This window comes from Scomber scombrus, chromosome 8, assembly GCF_963691925.1.
Source record: "Scomber scombrus chromosome 8, fScoSco1.1, whole genome shotgun sequence".
NCBI lineage: Eukaryota > Metazoa > Chordata > Actinopteri > Scombriformes > Scombridae > Scomber > Scomber scombrus.
The window spans coordinates 9,041,768-9,060,600 of NC_084977.1; the positions used below are offsets into that span (position 1 = coordinate 9,041,768).

The window sequence follows — 18,833 nt, forward strand, 5'->3', positions numbered from 1 at the left end:
AACCTTTGGGGGCCTATGAGGGTCCCGCTCTTGGCACAGTAAAAAAGATGAGGACACTCTGAGGACAGGGAAGGGAGGGAAGCAGGAAACAGTCCACACTTCCTCAGACAGGATACTGTGCTTCTCTAAGAGGCATCCTGGAATCTAAGGCCTCAAAGGCCTTACCAAGTCTTTCACACAAAAACACTTATTTTCCTTTGACATATTACTGCATTGTAGAGAAGGGGAACACACACTTGTGAAGCTGTGAGTGGAAAGCTCAGCAAAAACTGAGCATGAGTGAAGTATGGAGGCCAGGAGGTCAGTTCATCGTGGTTGGTAAGGCCACGATGAACACTTGATTAAGATCAAAGTGTGACCAGCTGATGCAGATACTAAATCCAGAGAGCTTTGATCACTTTTTACAATATACAAAGTGAAAACACACACACACACACAGACACACACACAGACACACACACACACACACACACACACACACACACACACACACACACACACACACACACACACACACACACACACACACACACACACACTATCATTGTCTTCTTGGCCAAACCGCAGAGAGTTTTAAGCTTTTAGTTTGCATAAAAGTTTAAAACATATATTTAACCAGTGGCGAAAGTAAGTTAAATATTTAGTATTATATTGTTTTTTTTACTACTTCTGCTCCTCTTTATCAGAGGGAGATATTGTACTTTTTACACCATGACATTTATCTGAAAGATGTAGTTATTTCAGAAAAAAACATTTGACACACTAAATTTTTAAAATACATTGTTGACATATTTTAACTAAAATTGTTCAAATTATATCCACTTTCGCACACTCCAGCATTTAAATGATGCTTTCATGTTAATCTGTAATCCAACAATATAATGTAAGTAATAATATACCACTCTTATTCACTTCTATTATCTATTAACCTTTATTTTACCTCAAAAGACCATTGAGTGGATAAATAGAAGAAGATAAATATGATGAATGAATATAAAATAAGTAAACAGATAAGATTAGAGTGAAGTTAAGAACATTTACAATTCAATTAAAGCAAGCTCCGAAATAAGGCTTTTGAACAGCTGTATTGGTGGCAAACAATCCAAGTTTATGACCTTTTGTAGATTGTTCAACATGGAACATGCACTGTAAGACAATGACTAATGGAGTTCTGACTAATGGAGTGTGGAGCAACAACAAGCAAACAACTTTGAGCAAGTACCAATACTGTGTGATTTCAGAGCTTTAAAAAAAAGATGACGTATAGGGTGGCAGTATCTGTTATAAGGCTTTATAGATGAATAAAAACCAATGCTGATCTCACCTCACCACCCAGTATGGCCAGCCAACTTTTTGGTAAAGAGCGCGGTGGTGTGAACTCCAGGGATCATTAGTTATAAACCTCAAGCCTGAGTGGTAGACAGCATCCAGTGATTTGAAAGTAGATACAACAGCTTTTCCATGAGTAACATCCACATAACCCAAAACATACAAAAATAACGATTCAACCATTCGTTTTCTCTGGTGAATAGGGATGCAATTCTTATATTAATACAGAAAAACCTAGTATTGTATGTAAATGTGTTAATATGATACTTAAAGTTAAGATTATTGTCCAGCCTGATGCCAAGATACTAAAGTACTTTCTCTCTGCATGTGAGACGGAATATTAGAGGATTCAGTGTGAGTATTCTTGGTGAACAGCATCCATTTAGTTGTCTGATTTTAACACAAATGTATTGTTATGTAACTGAAGTTAATCAAATGAGGAAAACAGACATTCAATGGCTGATCGGGGAGTGGTTCCTTTACAATAAAAAAGTGTATCATCAGCATAAAGGTGAAATTTGCAGGATTCAGAAGAGGGGACAATACAATTTATATAAATTGGTAACGATATCAGACCTAACACCAAACCTTGGTGAACACCTTTAGAAATACTTCGAAATTCAGAATGAACATCACCCATTTTTGCACATTGTAATCTATTAGAGAGGGAGTTTTCAAACCATAGACGACTGGCAGAATCAAAAGCGATATGGGCAGGTTTTTGTAAAAGTTGGGTGATCAACAGTATTGAATGCTTTAGACAAGTCTATAAAATAGAGCAGCACAAGACATTTTACTATCCAGGGCAACCGTAATGTACTTTAATACCGGGGACATTGCAGATATGGTACAATGCATAGATCTAAATTCAGACTGAAAGGGGGTGAGTACAGCAAACAAAGAGAGATAAGACCTGAGCTGATTATTAACCAATGATTCCAGTATTTTAGCAAGGCAACATAATTTGGAAATAGGGTGGTAAATATTTACCATGGATTTGTCACCATCTTTATGTAACGGAAGGACAAATGTTGTTTTCTAGACTGTGGAGATAGTCAAGTTGAAAATATGAGTTATACATTCTGTAGCATTGACAGATTAAGAAAAAAGGTATTGAATTTATCAGCAGCAGTTGATTCCTTGTATCAATAGCAAGAAGAGCATCAGTACCTTCAGTAACTTCCTTAACACTAAAGCAGGACATACTGAAGCTTGGTGGAGAAATATTATCTGTAGTTCAGCTCGAGGTTTGTGGTTAGAATTCAGTTCAATCATAGTATTATCAAAAAGATGTTCGGCAGCAACAAAATGACTGTTAAAAGCAATGCCAATTTCTTAACTGTCAGTTAAAATACTGTGCCCATTGCCAGTGTGACTTGGAAAGGAGCTGTTTTTCGAAATTGAATCAACAACTTTCCAAAATGTACCTGGACTATGACAGGAGCTGGTGAAAGAGTGTAAGTAGTAGTCAGATTGAGCTTTTCTTGGTGCAGCAGTACAGCGATTCCTAAGTTGTCTAAACACAAGCCAATGGGAACTGTCTACCTTGAGCCCAAGCTCTGTCTATAAAGTTCTAAAAAGCTCAGTTAAGTCAGCAGTAAACCATGGACTAGAGCTGGCTTTTACTCTTAATTTCTTAAAGGAAGCATGTTTATCAACAATTTAATTATAATCACTCATTCTGCATCAGGGATTTTAACAACATGAGATAAGGTACTATGATATAAGTCATGTAGAAAATAATTATCATTGAAGTGTTTGAAATACTGGAACTGGGAATCTGGATTTAACACAGACTCCCACACCACTTCCTCTACCCACCCTGTCAAATAAGTTACAGTTATTAATGGCAACATCTGAATTGCTAATATTTTTAGACAGGATTCAGTGAGAACAGGAATATGTGGCTCAGTTTGAGCTATTAAAATATCTATGTGTTCCATTTCATTGATCGGTTATAGGCTTCTTATATTTAAGTGCAACAAGCCCAAGCCTCTCCTTGACTTAGGCTAATAGATTGAAATACTAACGGGTTTGAAGGTGGGTTGAGACAGGGGGACAATGCCCAGATGTGGAAATTGTTACAGTTGAACTATTTAGAATAGTCAGTGCAGAAAATGGTGTGTTTAATCTGTTAGTGATTCTCACAGGATTAGCTGTGGGGATATGATAGTGAATGCTCTTATTAACAGCAACTGAGCTAGTACATGAATTAGTGGGAGCAGTAACTATACTATTATTGAAATAAAATTATGAAGGAATGCCTTTTGGTTGTTTCTCATTGTGATACTGTTCCTTTTGTTTAGGCAAAGAATCTGAATTTAAACTTAAACAATTAGTGGATTCATGACAGAAAATTAACTGGCAAGTCATTTTGAGTTTTTCAGATGGGACTGTTGGCTGGTTTTCTTGTTCTTTTATTGTGTTTAGACCCAATTTCTTTCAGTGTTGGACTCTTAGTTGGACAAAACAAAACGTTTTAATATGTTATCTTGGGTTTTAGAAATTCTGAAAAAACTGATTTATCATTAATAAAGATAATCATTAGATGCAGTGTCAATCTGAATATTTCTTTCATTACCTTTGACTTCTGACTGTTCTCAATCAAACCACACATGAACTAAAGCACTTTTCATTGTTAATTAAAAAGGTCAGAATATTTAAAAGTAAATCTCCTGTAATGATGCAGTAGAAATGTACTGCATCTGGCTGTGTGGCTGGTCCATGTTTTCATGTTTGCTTGGTGTGTAAAACAGCTTTACTTGTCCTGAGATGAGATTCAAGTGCTGCCACCTGCTGCCCCATTTTCTCAGATTGTTAACTGTCTGGATGCAGAGTGAAAAGCTCTTTTCGTGAGGACTGTGTATGGTGTCACAATATATCATGGTATTATTTGTAAAAAATAACTTATAGCTCAGCAACTCATAACATTAGTAGAATTAAATAATTTCTGATGTTCATTGTCTTTTAGTTTCATCCGGAACTGTTACGCCCGTTTTCCAGACGGTCTCTTTTCCGTGTGGCACAAAACAATGAGGACACCGCCGAGCTTGAAACATGATTTGGAGCTCAGTCGGCGTTAGCTTTATTGATGTTTTGTGGTCATTTCTGTCTGTGTGTTTCCTCGTAGCTTTTGTCGCACACACAATCTCAACACACCTGCCGAGGAAACATCAAACATGTCGTCTTTATGTGTTATTTCAGGATCTTATTCGCTACGGAAAAACAAAACAAACCCTCAAACGAGACGACTGGTTGTTCATTTTTGACGTCCCGAAAAGGTAACTGTTGCGTGGTGACTTACACAGCAACCCGTGTGTGTCATTTATGTATACTCAATATATTTAAGTGAAGTTTTAGGGTTTCATTTCCTTGTTTAGCTCTGAAAGCTAGTTAATTTGCTAATTTAGCTGCTCTTACACATTCATTATAACTTTATCTTTCTTCACTCTTCAGGTGGTTCTCGCACTTTTACGCCATCTCTGTTGGTTGGAATGGTTTTCTTCTGATTTTATCCTTGAACTTCATATTACAGCAGCAGTCATACCCAGTATGGCTTACTGAGATATTAGACATGCTGACAGGTGTACCACACACGGACAGTCAAGGTGGGCTCTGTATTCTAATCTATTTTAATAATCAATCATTTAGACATTTTTTAAATCTAATTATGTCCAATGTTTTGATTTAATCTTCTCAAATATGATTGTTTTCTGGTGTATCTATGATTAAATATCTCAGGTGTGGTCAGGACAAAAGTAGACATTTTAATTAGAGTCTGACCAATACTGGATTTTTGGGGCCGATGCCCATATTAGGGAGTTAAAAATTATAATATCAATATATTGGCCGATAATATTATAGGTACAGAATATATTTTTTTAATGATCCATCACATGTAATGAAGGTATGATATTTTACAGTTTGACATTAAACTTGATTGTATAAAATGACATCAGTGCACTAAAACAGTAAACTTCTCTGGGGATTAATTATAATAATTAGAATTAGCTATATTTTTTTTTAAAACATACGGAACAAACAAAATAGCAACAACGTGCATATATTAAACTTGTATCAAGAAAAATACTCAAATATACATACATTTCTGCCTACCTAACTTTCCAAAATAAAAATATATTGGCATATATCGAACAATATATTCACGATAGCCATATATCTGCGATAGGCCAATATATTGGCCAATAATATCAGCTCACCAATGTATCGGTTGAGCTCTAATTTGAAGACATCACCTTGGGTTCTGGGGAACAGTGATCAACATTTTTCACAATTATTGTACTTTTCACAGGCCAAACGACTAATCAGTTAATCGAGGAAATAATCTGCAGATTAATCGATAGTTGCAATTAATGATTAGCTGTGGTCCTAAAAGCATGTGTTTTCCTGTTTGCTTCACACTGGTGTCTGATGTACATCCTGTCTTCAGTCCCACAGCTGTCTACTGTACTGGTGCTGCTGTTGCTCTGGGTCCACTCCCTCAGGAGGCTGCTGGAGTGCCTGTTCGTCAGTGTTTTCTCTGATGGAGCCATACATTTGGTGCAATATGTGTTCGGTCTGGGGTATTATCTCTTACTGGGGTTGACGGCGCTCTGCTCAGATCGCCTGGGAAAAGGTTAAACTGATATAAGTAATTTTCTATATTTTCTATCCACTTGCTTTACTGTGGTGTATTGATGTTTGTGTTGTTATTTTTAGGGGCTGGCCCTCCCCTCTCACAGTTGAACTGGTTGCATGTAGCTGGAGGCACACTTTTCATTTTGGCCTCACTGCTGCAGCATCAGTCCATGGTCCTGCTGGCCAGGCTGCGCACTGGAAAGTCAGGTAACGTGCAGTTATCTCAGCTCAAAGGACCAGTGTGTAAGATTCAGTGGTATCTAGCAGAGTAGACCTAGTAGAAATGGAAAATAACATTAAAAAGTATATTTTCATTAATATATAATCACCTGAAAATAAGAATCATGTTTTTGCTACCTAAAAATGAGCCCTTTACATCTACATAGGGAGCAGGTCCTCTTCCACTGGGCCACCATGTTGCACCGTCATGTTTCTACAGTAGCCCAGAACAGACAAACCAAACACCGGCTCAAGAGAGGGCCTTTCACATTTTTCTCGAGTTTTGTGGCCACCATAGGTTCAGGCTTGGAAGGCAAGGATGAGGCGAGGTGTATTCAGCTGGTTGCAATGTGCAACTTCACCACTAGATGCCACTAAATTCTACACACCATTCCATTAAAGGACTATACCAGTGTTTCTGTATATACTTGATTAATTATTAGATATCTGTAGCTGTAGGCTGCTACTGGTTTCTGTTCTTTTCAGGATAAAATACAATACAGACTAAAGAGAATGAAAATATGCTTGTAATACTGTGGGTTATCCACATTTAAAGCCTTCTCTGCTTTTATTGTTACTTGGTGGTACCTTTTTAAAGTGCATGTCCATTAACAAAATAACACAATAATAAAGTAACTTTGACTAAAGTAGACGCATACGTGACTACTTTTCTTTTTTTGACAGACTGAATTGAATAAACATCAGCATCGTCAATTGAAGCTACATTAATTGATTTTTTAAAAAGGGGGATGGGTTGGTCTTCTGGGTCAGTGGAACAAGCTGAATATATTGACGTTATTTTATAAAGTCATTATGGTTAGGAAATAGTTACAATTTACTCATGCAGCACACACTGAACAACTTTAGCATTCATTTGGAGTCATGTTTCTGGTCACCTGATGAATGTAAATCCATATTAGCTCTAAACCAGTGATGGTTCATGTTACAAATTATGTATTTTTGTTATGTTGTCTTTTGTCATATCTCGCAGGAACAGTGGAGACGCTGGCTCACAGAATGCCAAAGGGAGGCTGGTTTGAGCTGGTATCATGCCCACATTACTTTGCAGAGCTGCTGATCTACGTCTCACTGAGCTTGGTTTTTGGAGGCCTCTCCCTCACCTGGTGGCTTGTCGTCCTTTATGTGTTTTTCAACCAGGCACTGGCAGCACAACTTTGTCATGACCTTTACGTTACCAAATATGAGTCATACCCAAGGCACAGAAAAGCATTCATACCTTTTGTGCTGTGAACATCTGTTAAGAGAATGAGGCAGTAAAACTCAGACCAACAACACAACACTGGCTGTAAATGGTGCCCTGGTGAGAATGTGTACTGGCATGAATGGGAAGTAAGGCAGTGCCAATACAAATCACCTGTTCTTTACAACATAATCTCCCTATTATAACATACCAGTCTATGTTATAACTCATAAGTAGCATTGCAACTGAAACTTTTATATGTTCCTTTAATAAAACTCAATGAAAAATCTGAGAATTTGAATTTTGTGTGCCATAATAATCAGAGGAAATATAGTATATTGTGACACACAATTTATTTTTTTATTATAAAATAATTATCTCATTATTATTAGAAACGTTTTTTGCACTGATGGGATACCTTTAATGTTTAATTACTGTATGTATAGTTATTTATTTCAGTTTTCTGTATTTGTTTTGTACATGTGCCGTCTACACAAGGCTTTAGAAACTCCACTAGATGACTGTGTTATTGATTTCATAACGCCAGGATGAAAAATCTTGGTTGAAAAGAATCACTACAGATTCCTCAATATTTCAAGTGGTGGATGGTTTTATGCAACTAGCCAAACATCACCAAGCAACAGCAGCAATTAGTTTGGTAAATTTTCCATGTTAAAGGTTGTTGATATATTTTAAGCATAAGTCCTTTTGATTTAATGTATTTTAAGACTTGAAGTGGTGACCAGAAACCTGCTGAAAGGCCTTGATTCGTTTTTTCCCCCTTTCAGACACATAAAACATTTTCCACTCCATTTGTATGGGATTGTGATAGACAATGAAACTATCCAATCACCGAGCTGCCCAGTGCCAACGTCAGTCTACGATGCTACGTCGCTCCTGACTGACCAATCACGACGCTGGTTCGGACCTGTAACTTCCCCCTCGATGAGTTGGTCGGGTCGGTTTGATCGTGACGTGTGTTAGCGAGGAGTCACTCAAACTGGACAGGTTGCTAATATGAAGTTAGCCGCCTTTGTTTCCGATGATATAAAGTGGTTCGCTTGAGAGAAATTCCTGCGCAGGCTGTGTTTGGTCGGTGTTTTGGAAGCAACAATGCCTGTCATGGTCGGCGGAGGAGACCGACGGGCTGACAGAAATGTGATGTGCGTCCTGCTTCCGCTCGTCGTCGTGTTGTTGTTGTCGGTTGGAGTTGCTGCTTCTCCAGATGAACCTAAACCTGTTCAAGAGCAGCCTGTACAAGAGGTACAAGCGTACACGTTTTTAAATATACCAATTCAACCTTTTATCGTCGTCGGTAGGAGGCAGTTTTTGACGCTGGCGGTGCTGCTTCCCCTTTTAGCACCGCCGAGCTAGCTACATGCTACGTGCTAACTGAAGCTTATCACATTGTGTTCCGGGTAGCTGCTAAAAGTTAGTCTTTCATTTAGGAAAATGACGTCTGATAAGTAAACACTTGATGAAAAGGTGAGCTGATATGGCGGATGTATTTGGTGTTGTGCATGAGGCAGCTTTGCCGGGTCGTACTGATATAATGATATGCTTAATTTACAGGGATGTGTGTGAAGCATGCAGCCACCAAATGGACCAGCCAGGACAGACATGCACGTTTGAATGTTGTTATACTCTGTGTGAGACTTAGCTGACTCTCGCTGTGTTGCTTTTCTTGTCAGAAAGCCGCAAGTCCCCATCCTGTGGGCCCAGCAGTTTCTGAAGATGACTCCACTAAAGGGAACCTTGGTTTCATCCATGCCTTTGTGGCTTCTATCTCTGTCATCATTGTCTCTGAGTTGGGAGACAAGACATTTTTCATTGCAGCTATCATGGCCATGCGTTACAACCGCCTCACCGTACTGGTAGGTGCCATGCTGGCCCTGGGAGTCATGACTTGTCTTTCTGGTAAGTAAAGGTGGATATATGTATCGATTTTTAGCATGCACCTGTAATGAAGAGTTACTTCTCTATCCCTTTCATATGAATTACTAAAAAGTAATCTCTTCAACCCCTACAGTACTGTTTGGCTACGCCACCACCATCATTCCCAGAATCTACACATACTACGTGTCCACCGCTTTGTTTGCCATCTTTGGTGTGCGAATGCTGAGAGAGGGGCTGAGGATGAGTCCAGATGAGGGCCAGGAGGAGCTTGAGGAGGTGCAGGCGGAGATCAAGAAGAAGGATGAAGAGGTATAGTTGATCACTCAAATACAAACTTTTTACAATTTTTAAACCCAAAGGAGGACACTGTGTGACTATACATTGTTTAATCCTGATTAAACATCCACAATCTGAAGCACGCATAGTAAATTCCTCAGTGTAGGTTCTGTTTCTGACAAGTAGCACCATTTCTTTTTTTATTACTGCTTGCGTGACTCACATGTGGTTCATATTACTTTACTACCAGGAAAGATGTGTCTGTGTTGGTGCTTATGTGATACATGCACAGGCAACAAGGAAACACTTGCAAGGATAATCTCATTTGTCAGCCTGAGTTTTAAAATTTAAATGAGAGATCCAGAGTTACATGATTTGTTTTCCTACTCTTTTAAAGATCCCCTCAATTATATTTTAAGATTTATATGAAACACTGTACTTTGACCTTTTTTTGTGTGCAAAAATCATATATGACACACATAATTGTTCACATATCTCTTTTAAAATCCTTAAAATGACATCTGTGCCTTCTCCCTCCATTTAAAATTTCAACAATCAATGAAAATGCAAATATTTTTGCTGCAGGATACAACATGTCTTTATTGTAAAGTCCGTTCTCAGTTTTTGTGCCTGAAGGTTTCAAGTTTTCAAAAATCACACTTGTGTAAGTTGCATACTGGACCAAGATTGGCTCCCAACCAGTGGTGATGTTGCAAATCATGCTCCTAGGTCCGCCCCTTAAAATCAGATATTTGGTGAGCACAGAGAAACTTTGCACTTTCAGCAGAAGGATCTGAAGACAATCTGTTCACATACATCATTCTGCACAGTGACGCTCAAACATCCAACTGAAGGAACAAGGAGATAAACACATTTTTTGGGTGGTGGCTTTTTAAAGTTTGGAGTCATGTTGAAGCTGTTTAGATGACTGTTTTATATGCTGTGGGGTTATTCTTAAGATTTTTACAGGGAGTCTGACCAACTGATCTGGAGCCATAAATTCTACCTGTTATAGGTGACCATAGCTCATTACCATATTCTTATCTGAAATGGCATCATTACACCCAGTGAGAGGAGAGCAGCTGTTGAGGCACATACTTACTCTACTGTAGATTGGATCAAAAATATCAAATATCATGACTGTTGAAATCTGTAATCAAATCTAAAATGATGTTTCAATAAAGCTACTTTTTTATTGTTTATGTGTGCGCAGCTCCAGCGGTCAAAGCTTGTTAACGGGGCTCCAGATGTTGAGGCCGGATCAGGAAGTACCATGCCTCAGAGAAAGTGGCACAGCTTCATCTCACCCATCTTCATCCAAGCCTTTACCCTCACCTTCCTCGCCGAGTGGGGGGACCGTTCCCAGCTGACCACCATAATTCTTGCTGCTCGGGAGGTTCGTTAGACATTTATTCTAAGACACACGGCAGTGTGCTTTGAAACAAAATATTGAATAATATTCTTAAGCATCAACATAAAATGTGCTCTGTTAACATTTCCAGAATCCATTTGGAGTTGCGGTGGGCGGCACACTTGGACACTGTTTGTGCACAGGACTGGCTGTGATTGGAGGGAGAATGATCGCCCAGAAAATTTCTGTCAGAACAGGTGAGATTTTTTTTTAAATATACCAATTTCATCTATTTTCATCATTACAGCCTTCACATGCAATTATTATCCATCCATTCATTCATTCTTACATCACATCCTGGTGGGTGTTGTGGCAGAAACAGGGTGACCACAGCAGCTCTTTTTAATGTAACTTTCTCCACCTTTAACTGGAGATGTACCCCTCTAACATGAATCTGTTTTAGCATTATAAAGATCATTGGGGTATTTATATGTATGATTGGAAAGCACATTCACATATTTCCTTTTATTTCTTTAATAAAATACATATACATTGTTTTTTTCTGTCTTGTAAACTGCAACATAACTGAACAACTTTTTTTTCCTTTTGCTTCCATAGTTACAATCATTGGAGGGATTGTTTTTCTGGCTTTTGCTTTCTCTGCCCTCTTCATCAAGCCAGACGCTGGATTATAATTGGACGAGAGACTTTCAGGTTCACTCTGTACATAAGTGTAAAGTTTGGTTTAGTTGCTGTAGAGACTGTAGTTTTGACTCTGTATGTGTCCAACAGAAAGTGTGACCTGCTTAACAGACAAGCTTAGGTCCTATCCTCCTTTTCCTAGAAAGCCTCGGCTCCACTACACCCTGTCAGCCTGAGAGTGAACACTATATATTATCTTCATGGCATTCAGTAACATTTGAAGAATCTCAACCTATTGCAGTCAAGGTCAAAGAATCATGGGAGGTGTAGTTGTTGAATGCTAACAATTTTTTATTTTTAGTGTCTTCAAATTGAACTGTTGAGATAAACATTCAGCTCGAAACAGAAAACCTCAGGAACATGTTTCCACTGCTAAGAAATCCTCTGAGAAAAATCACATCAGCTAGTGGAGCAGAGGCTGGTTAGGAGGAGGAAGAGGGGGGGGGGGGGGGGGGGGGGGGGTAGTGACTTTAAAAGAGCTGTAATCTCATCACAAGGTGTGTGTGAGAGAGAGAGAGGGGACATGGATTGTTACTGATGGCTGCCCTCCGACACATCTTAGAAGCTGTTTCTCAGAAACTAAGCCTCCTGACATACAGTACTTCCCACACACTGAGTCAGTTTCAAATGTCCTTTTATTTGCCTTCTTTTTCGTTTTTAAACGTCGAGCTGTTGACTTTTTTTTTTGTCTATTTAACGTGAACCCAAGAGATATCAGGTGACTGTCAGGATGCTAACAGTAGACGGAGCTGCCAGTTTCCTCCAGCGTACAGCTGTTGAGTCTGTTAGTACACAGATGTTTATTTGACCTTCTTCTGTGATGACACTTTTTGTTACAATACATCAACAAATCTCAGAAAGTGGACCTATTTTACTTAAGATAAGACTTTCCCAATAGTGGGATCAACCCTTATTTTTTACTAAAAAATAAGCAACAGCATATAATTAAGTCATATTTTTTTTGTGATCTGATTCTATTTAGTTTTTATTCAAGCAAAATATTTCCCTTAGTTATTCCTCTGTTCCACTGGTGAGACGTAGGAGCAGTTTTTAAGAGCATTAGAGACTTGAACCACTACAACATCTGTCCAGCTGTTGCTACACCTGTGCTGACATATCTGCGTTAGGCACGGTGTGCAGAGAGCTACACCATGGCTTCTTCAAAATGCTAATCACATATGGGAGATATTAAGTCGCTGCTAAAACTGCTCATCTAAAATTTCCTTCCTGCCAGGTTTTCAGTGGCGAAAGAAAGGCCAGTAAATGACCTCACAGGTTCTCCCACACAGGTTAACTCCTTAGCGAATCTAAATCATGTCCTGTATAAACCTAGCTGCCTCCATTTGTTACCACTCCGAATCACAAAGTCAGCGTGACATAATGTAAACTACATCCGGTACAGAATCACGCACGTCGCTCCTTTAGCCATAAGCAGCTCTGGTGTAGCTACAGCGACACCTCAAACACTGCGACGTTTCATCTTTTATTTAAAGCAGTATCTATTTATTTAGCTTCCTTTTCTTTCCTTTTTAAGCAGTATGTACTTTTGAAACAGAAAAGGGGAAGGGGGGTGGGAGTGGGAGGTCACTATAAACAAGGAATGGAAATATTTTTATAAGTGAAACAGGCTAAAGCCGCATTGTCAATATTTGACAGGCTGCGCCCGGCTGTGAAGTACATCAGAAATTCTGTTTGTGATACAGATCAGTTGAAATGCATATAAATCTGAAAAGGATCAATAAAAAATGTTTCATGTGTTTGATTCTTAACGCAGTCATTTTGTGCTTCACATTCAAACCAAAACACTTGACAGAACACCAGAGACATTTCATACAGTTTTTATTTTCAAATTTAAGGGGAGCAAACGATCAATACATTTGCCTTTTAAAAGGTAACGTTATGTTTAAATTTATGAACGATTGAGCTCAGGAAATTTAATGCAGGGCAGCACACTTTCAGCAGGCGCACACACATGCAGCGGTCTATAATGGTATTTTATGAGTTACTGTGCCATAAATACATCAGTGAGGCTGTTTCACATCATTTTCTGAGAATCCAAAGTTAGATTAAAGTTTATTTGTGGCCCAGGAGCCTAAAAATGATGTTAGACGTTAAACTGAACAGCAGGTGGCAGTGGTGAAGAATTCAAAAATCCTCGATCCTTGTTCCTCATATTAACAAATTAAATGTCTTAATATTTTATTTCTTTATTGAAACTCACTGATTGCATTGGTTATTGTATCAAAAAGGCATGTTTTACAAAGGTGCAACTCATGGCTTTATTCATGGTTAATAACTGATTTACTAATGCTTTATAGACTAGAGTGGGAACTGTTAGTTGATTGACAGAAAATGAATATAACTATTTTGATTATAAAAGTAAATTCTCAAGCAAAATGCAGAGCTGTCACTGATTTCAGAAAATGTGATGCTTTTTATCCATTGTTATATATTAATATGATTGAATATTTTTAGCACAGTTCATTTAATAGACTGACTTAATGAGGAAAATAAGCATCAGATTAATCAACAGTTGTAGCTCCATGGTAGGATAAAGTACAGGTACCAGGTTGTGACTAATAACCCTTTGATTTGATAACAATACATCTATGAATGGTGGTAATTTATTAATACATGCATGTTTTTGTTTAATAAGGCATCAGGTTTGCAGTTATAAATGTTAGCCATTGAGAAAAGGTTTGAATCCATCAATCTGCAGGTTTAAGTGTTAATAGGATTGTTGTTTTTTTTGGTCCAGACTTATCTGCAGCACTTTTCTTGTTTCTAATCTATACTACTACTGTACAACTACTAGTAGTAGATGTGGTAGCTGCTGATGTGTCTACCTAAACACCTGCTGTGACATCACTGTCATGGCGGGTCACTAAGCCTTTTAATCGCTTCAGGTGTGCTTTGCAGTCAAGTGTACCGTGGCAGTAAATTTCATGAGCCAAACAGTAATGCCACACAAATATGAACTGAAAGCGGGGAGAAAAACACTGATGACACTGACATTCAGTTGCTAGTGTGTACATCAGAACTACACAACATTTAACATAATGCACCGTGTCCTTTCACATTTTCCCTCATGTGTCTTGGAAAATTCAAAAGCCAAACCTCATTTTTTAACGTTGTGTGTTCAATTAATAAAACTGATTCTTTAAAAAAAAAAAAAAAGTTTATGTCCTTTCCAACCATTTTCCGACACGAGAGGGACAAACTTGACTGGCAGGTATAGATTCAATATTGACACTGAATCACAGTTTGTGAAAAGAGAACATTAAAAAAAATTTGATACCATATCTTTGCATAACAATAAACTCACGTGACCAGCTCTTTATAGGTTGGGAAATGAGTTCCTCAGTCTTTGTGTTTATGTCACAGTTAGTTTAGATCCTCCATATGTAGTTAAAACCTTGATTTGGAACTTTATATCTATTTAAAAACAGCACAGCCACTTTGTTTGATGCCATGTGTGTTATAGCTCAATGAGGTCCATTCTGGCAATAGAAAAATAAGGAAGTTCTCTTATCTACTGCACATCCTATCATACATTGTGCAAAGTCTCCCACAGCCATCAAGCGAAGTACTTTATGATATTTAGTTACATTCTCGTAAGGTTTATTGCACCATTTAAATGACACAAGGTCAGGTCCGCTCCACCAGTTTGTGGGACAGGGTCATATTTAAATATTGATATGTGCTGTAGAGCCACAACAGGATGGAGGGAGGGGAGGGGAGGGGAGGGAGGGGGGGTGGGGGGGCTGAGATGAATGTGTTGTAAAAAGGTCATAAGTGCAATTTGAAAAACATGAATGAAAGAATGAATGACTGTGATCACTGTACTGAAACATGATGTAACATGGACGCTGGTCATAGCATGCAGCCGACTGTAATGTAGGCTGACAACAGCTCCAGAGGGAACTACACACTCCACTTGGGGCTGTATCATAACTAGTTAGATATAAAATGACAACTCTGGTCGACAAAACTCAAAGGCAACGTGACATCCAGTTTCATAAAAATGCGACCAATCACACGAATATGATGCCAGCCAAAACGAGAATCAATGAGATGACATTTTAAGTGCAATTCTATATCCAGTAAAACCACATTCAATATAAAACAAGTCCTTTTTTTTTTTTTCTCCTCTCCTACTTGTCTCATTATGGAGGTTATTAGCCTGCAAACAGCAAGCCAAGTGGAGGTCAATTAAGAAGTGACAACCTCGGAGTCAACGCTGAAACATTATAAACCAAGTTGGTAATTAAGGCTAAAAGATGACATGCGACGGATAATTACTTCCCTGAAAAACTGAGCTGCTGTTAGAAGAGCTATCTGCATGTGCCAACTCGTGGGTCTAATAGACCAAAGCAAGCAAATGATGGTTATAAACTGGCATTTCTCCACTGCTACTGAAGGCTTGGCTTAAGCCGAGCACAACGTGTGGTGCATCGTGGCGGATGAATAACGTTTTGCTCTTTAAGTGCTTCAAACTGAATGTGAAAAATGCGATTGATTCGCAGTTGAATACAACCCTGAACAGACTGGTTTCTTTAGACGAGGAAGAAAAAGAACAGAATTCAATGACGATCAAGAACAGACTGGGGGAAAAAACACACCTGATGGCTGGACATCAGTTCCAGCTACTATTTCTTTTATTATGTCAAAATGTCATTCAAGTGTGACGCTTTCTAGTCACAAAGCGCTCTTAATGTTGGTTTTTGAAAGACTACATTAAGATTCTCACCGGTACAGCATGGTTAAGTACTGCCAGCTGGTTGTTTTTGGCCTGAAGGACGATAGCTGGCACTTCTTAAAAATATGTTTTATGAGGAGTGCCTGTTGGCATGTTTTAAAAAGAGTTTGACAGGAGAGGAAAACACAGTGACCACATTAACAGACAAAATGTCCTGAATGGAGATTTGTGCCACACACACACACACACACACTCACACAAGTCAACATCCCACACACCACCGAAAGGTTCCAACTAGATTGAGTTGGCCGCACCTTAGCACACAATACTCCTACTCAAGTCTTCTGCAGGCTGAGAGACACCATGTGAGTGTGGGAATAGTCACAAGTTTGCAGGGAGCTGATGGAGCAAACTGTCTCAATATGGTGATGTACTGGAGTAAAGAGGAAAAACTTTGTTGTGTGTGTATGAAGCTAAACATGCTCTCTGAACACCTAGAACGGTGTGATAAAGAGGAATAACCTCTATAATGTGGACAAAGAGAGATAATGGATTAAATATTAAACATCTGGGCTAGACTGGGGTTTCCCACCTTGGGCTGAATGGTTGAAAGACTGGCTATTGTAGGCATTTCAGCAGATCTGTGGCTGTGTGTGTTGAGCTCAGTCCTTCACTTCACACAAATGCAGCACAGGTTGAGCTGGCAGCTTGCTAGCATCTGACAGTGAATTAGGTCAGATTCAGGAGAGCCTGGTAAATGTCTCGAGGAACTGCTGGTGAGCTCGGTGGAGGTCTCTGTCTGCAGCAAGATTGTGATCTCCTCAATGTCGCCTTGAGTGGTGGAATAAAAAAAAGTTCAAACTAAGACAAAGGCTTTCTGACTTGAGGAAACGGTCTGTCTCAAATTAATGATGGATTCAGTTCTGATTGCCAAAGAATGAAAAAGGCTTTTTACTGCCTTGCAAATCAGAAAAGGTCAGTGAAACTATAAAAAAACTGTTTTAGCTTCAGTGAGATGGCTGCTTTATTAAAGCATGATGAAGAACCACAAAGCAAAGCTCTCACTTGCCAGACAAATTTCATTTGAACCACTGAGCACTGGTTAGTAACTCTAAAGCAGTCTGCAGATATAAGGATCATTATTAAGAATAAATGAAGATTCTGCTGGTTGACCGGCATCACCCTCCCTGAGGGAAATATATGGGGGCCCCATTGCTTCTCCAAGAGCTACTTAAGGTGGTTTTGAACTCCTGCAGCTCAGACAGGAGCAGCTGGAGGTCTACTAAGAAAGAACCGGAGGAAACACTTGATGGATGATCAGCATGTCAGTGAAGAAACCATTTGATTGACCCTATGCTAGTATAAAACCTTTCACTCGAGCTTAGTTTAAATAATATAAACCACAGGTTAACAGGTCTGATTTTTAAAATTTCAATATATTTTAAGGTATGCATGTTTATAGATGGAGCGTACAGGAAATGTGAATGGCTCTGAAGTGGAGGGATCTCAGCAAAAGTGCTAAAAGTGAAGAAAATAAGGATATAAAGGGAGATAGTATGTTGGCAGATCTTACTCTGTTGCATACATTTGGCTTAACCTTGGTAGTCTTTGTTTCATTCACAATAACTGACTCGTATTGAAATTAGAGTGTTTAGTGTGCAGATTTGAAGCAAATCTTAAAAAGCTTAAAAAGACTTTTAAACACTTTGTCTATCATTTTGACAATTTTGTGAAAATATGGATCAAGGATTAAACAAACTGTGACACAACAAGCAGCATCGGCTTTGTCTGCTATGCAGACACACAAACAAACACACCCCTTCGGAGAAAGGAAGTTTGTGAAAATATCAGCCACTGAGCATTTTAAGATCTTTTTTTCTTAGAATACTAGAAAAAAAGCATATTCAAAGCTGCAAATAACAGACTACGCATTTCATTTCATGCATCATATAAAATATTAGTTCTTTCTTTTTCAATATATTTACAGAATATATTACACATGATGTTCTGTACAGTAAAAGTTCAATCTACACCACATTCTTAAAAATATTTTCTGACCCATAATTATTTTTACATGAAAAACAAGAATAGGAGAAAACATCCAAAATAAACAAGGCGCTGGCTGTTGCAGGACGTCCTTGAAGCTTGGAGAGATGCTCCACTGAATTAACTGGAGAGCTCTGCATAAAATAGTCCTGTGAGGGTGACTAGAGCACACACACACACACATACACACACGCACACACTAAACACACAAAGGGTGTGAGGGGGGGGAGTCTATTACAGGGAATGTAGCTCCCTGTTTTCTTGGAGAAAAAAGGCTTCAAATCGGAGCCAAAGCCGACTGCCAGAACCACTGAGAGCCCAGTCTTGGGTTCTCTGCAGCAGTCTGTGCTCAGGAGTTCAGTGCAACCAGCAAAAGATCCTTCTGAGAGACCATCCAACCGCTCCTCAGCCTCTGAGGCATGGTCTCAGTACTGCACTTTCAGCAGAACTCCTCATGAGACCCCTGTCATAAAGAC

At 38.8% G+C, this 18,833-nt stretch overlaps 2 protein-coding genes across 2 annotated transcripts; both read left to right on the forward strand.

Annotated features, from left to right (window-relative positions):
* Window positions 1-4,034: 4,034 nt before the first annotated feature.
* Window positions 4,035-7,682, forward strand: srd5a3 (steroid 5 alpha-reductase 3). The gene is made up of 5 exons (XM_062424319.1): window positions 4,035-4,610; window positions 4,786-4,937; window positions 5,780-5,965; window positions 6,049-6,174; window positions 7,178-7,682. The coding sequence occupies exons 1-5, from the start codon at window positions 4,387-4,389 to the stop codon at window positions 7,435-7,437; spliced, it is 948 nt and encodes a 315-aa protein (XP_062280303.1). The 5' UTR covers window positions 4,035-4,386; the 3' UTR covers window positions 7,438-7,682.
* A 669-nt stretch (window positions 7,683-8,351) lies between these two features.
* On the forward strand, window positions 8,352-13,369 carry tmem165 (transmembrane protein 165). The gene is made up of 6 exons (XM_062424060.1): window positions 8,352-8,650; window positions 9,079-9,304; window positions 9,417-9,592; window positions 10,773-10,955; window positions 11,062-11,167; window positions 11,529-13,369. The coding sequence occupies exons 1-6, from the start codon at window positions 8,501-8,503 to the stop codon at window positions 11,603-11,605; spliced, it is 918 nt and encodes a 305-aa protein (XP_062280044.1). The 5' UTR covers window positions 8,352-8,500; the 3' UTR covers window positions 11,606-13,369.
* The last annotated feature ends 5,464 nt before the right edge of the window (window positions 13,370-18,833 follow it).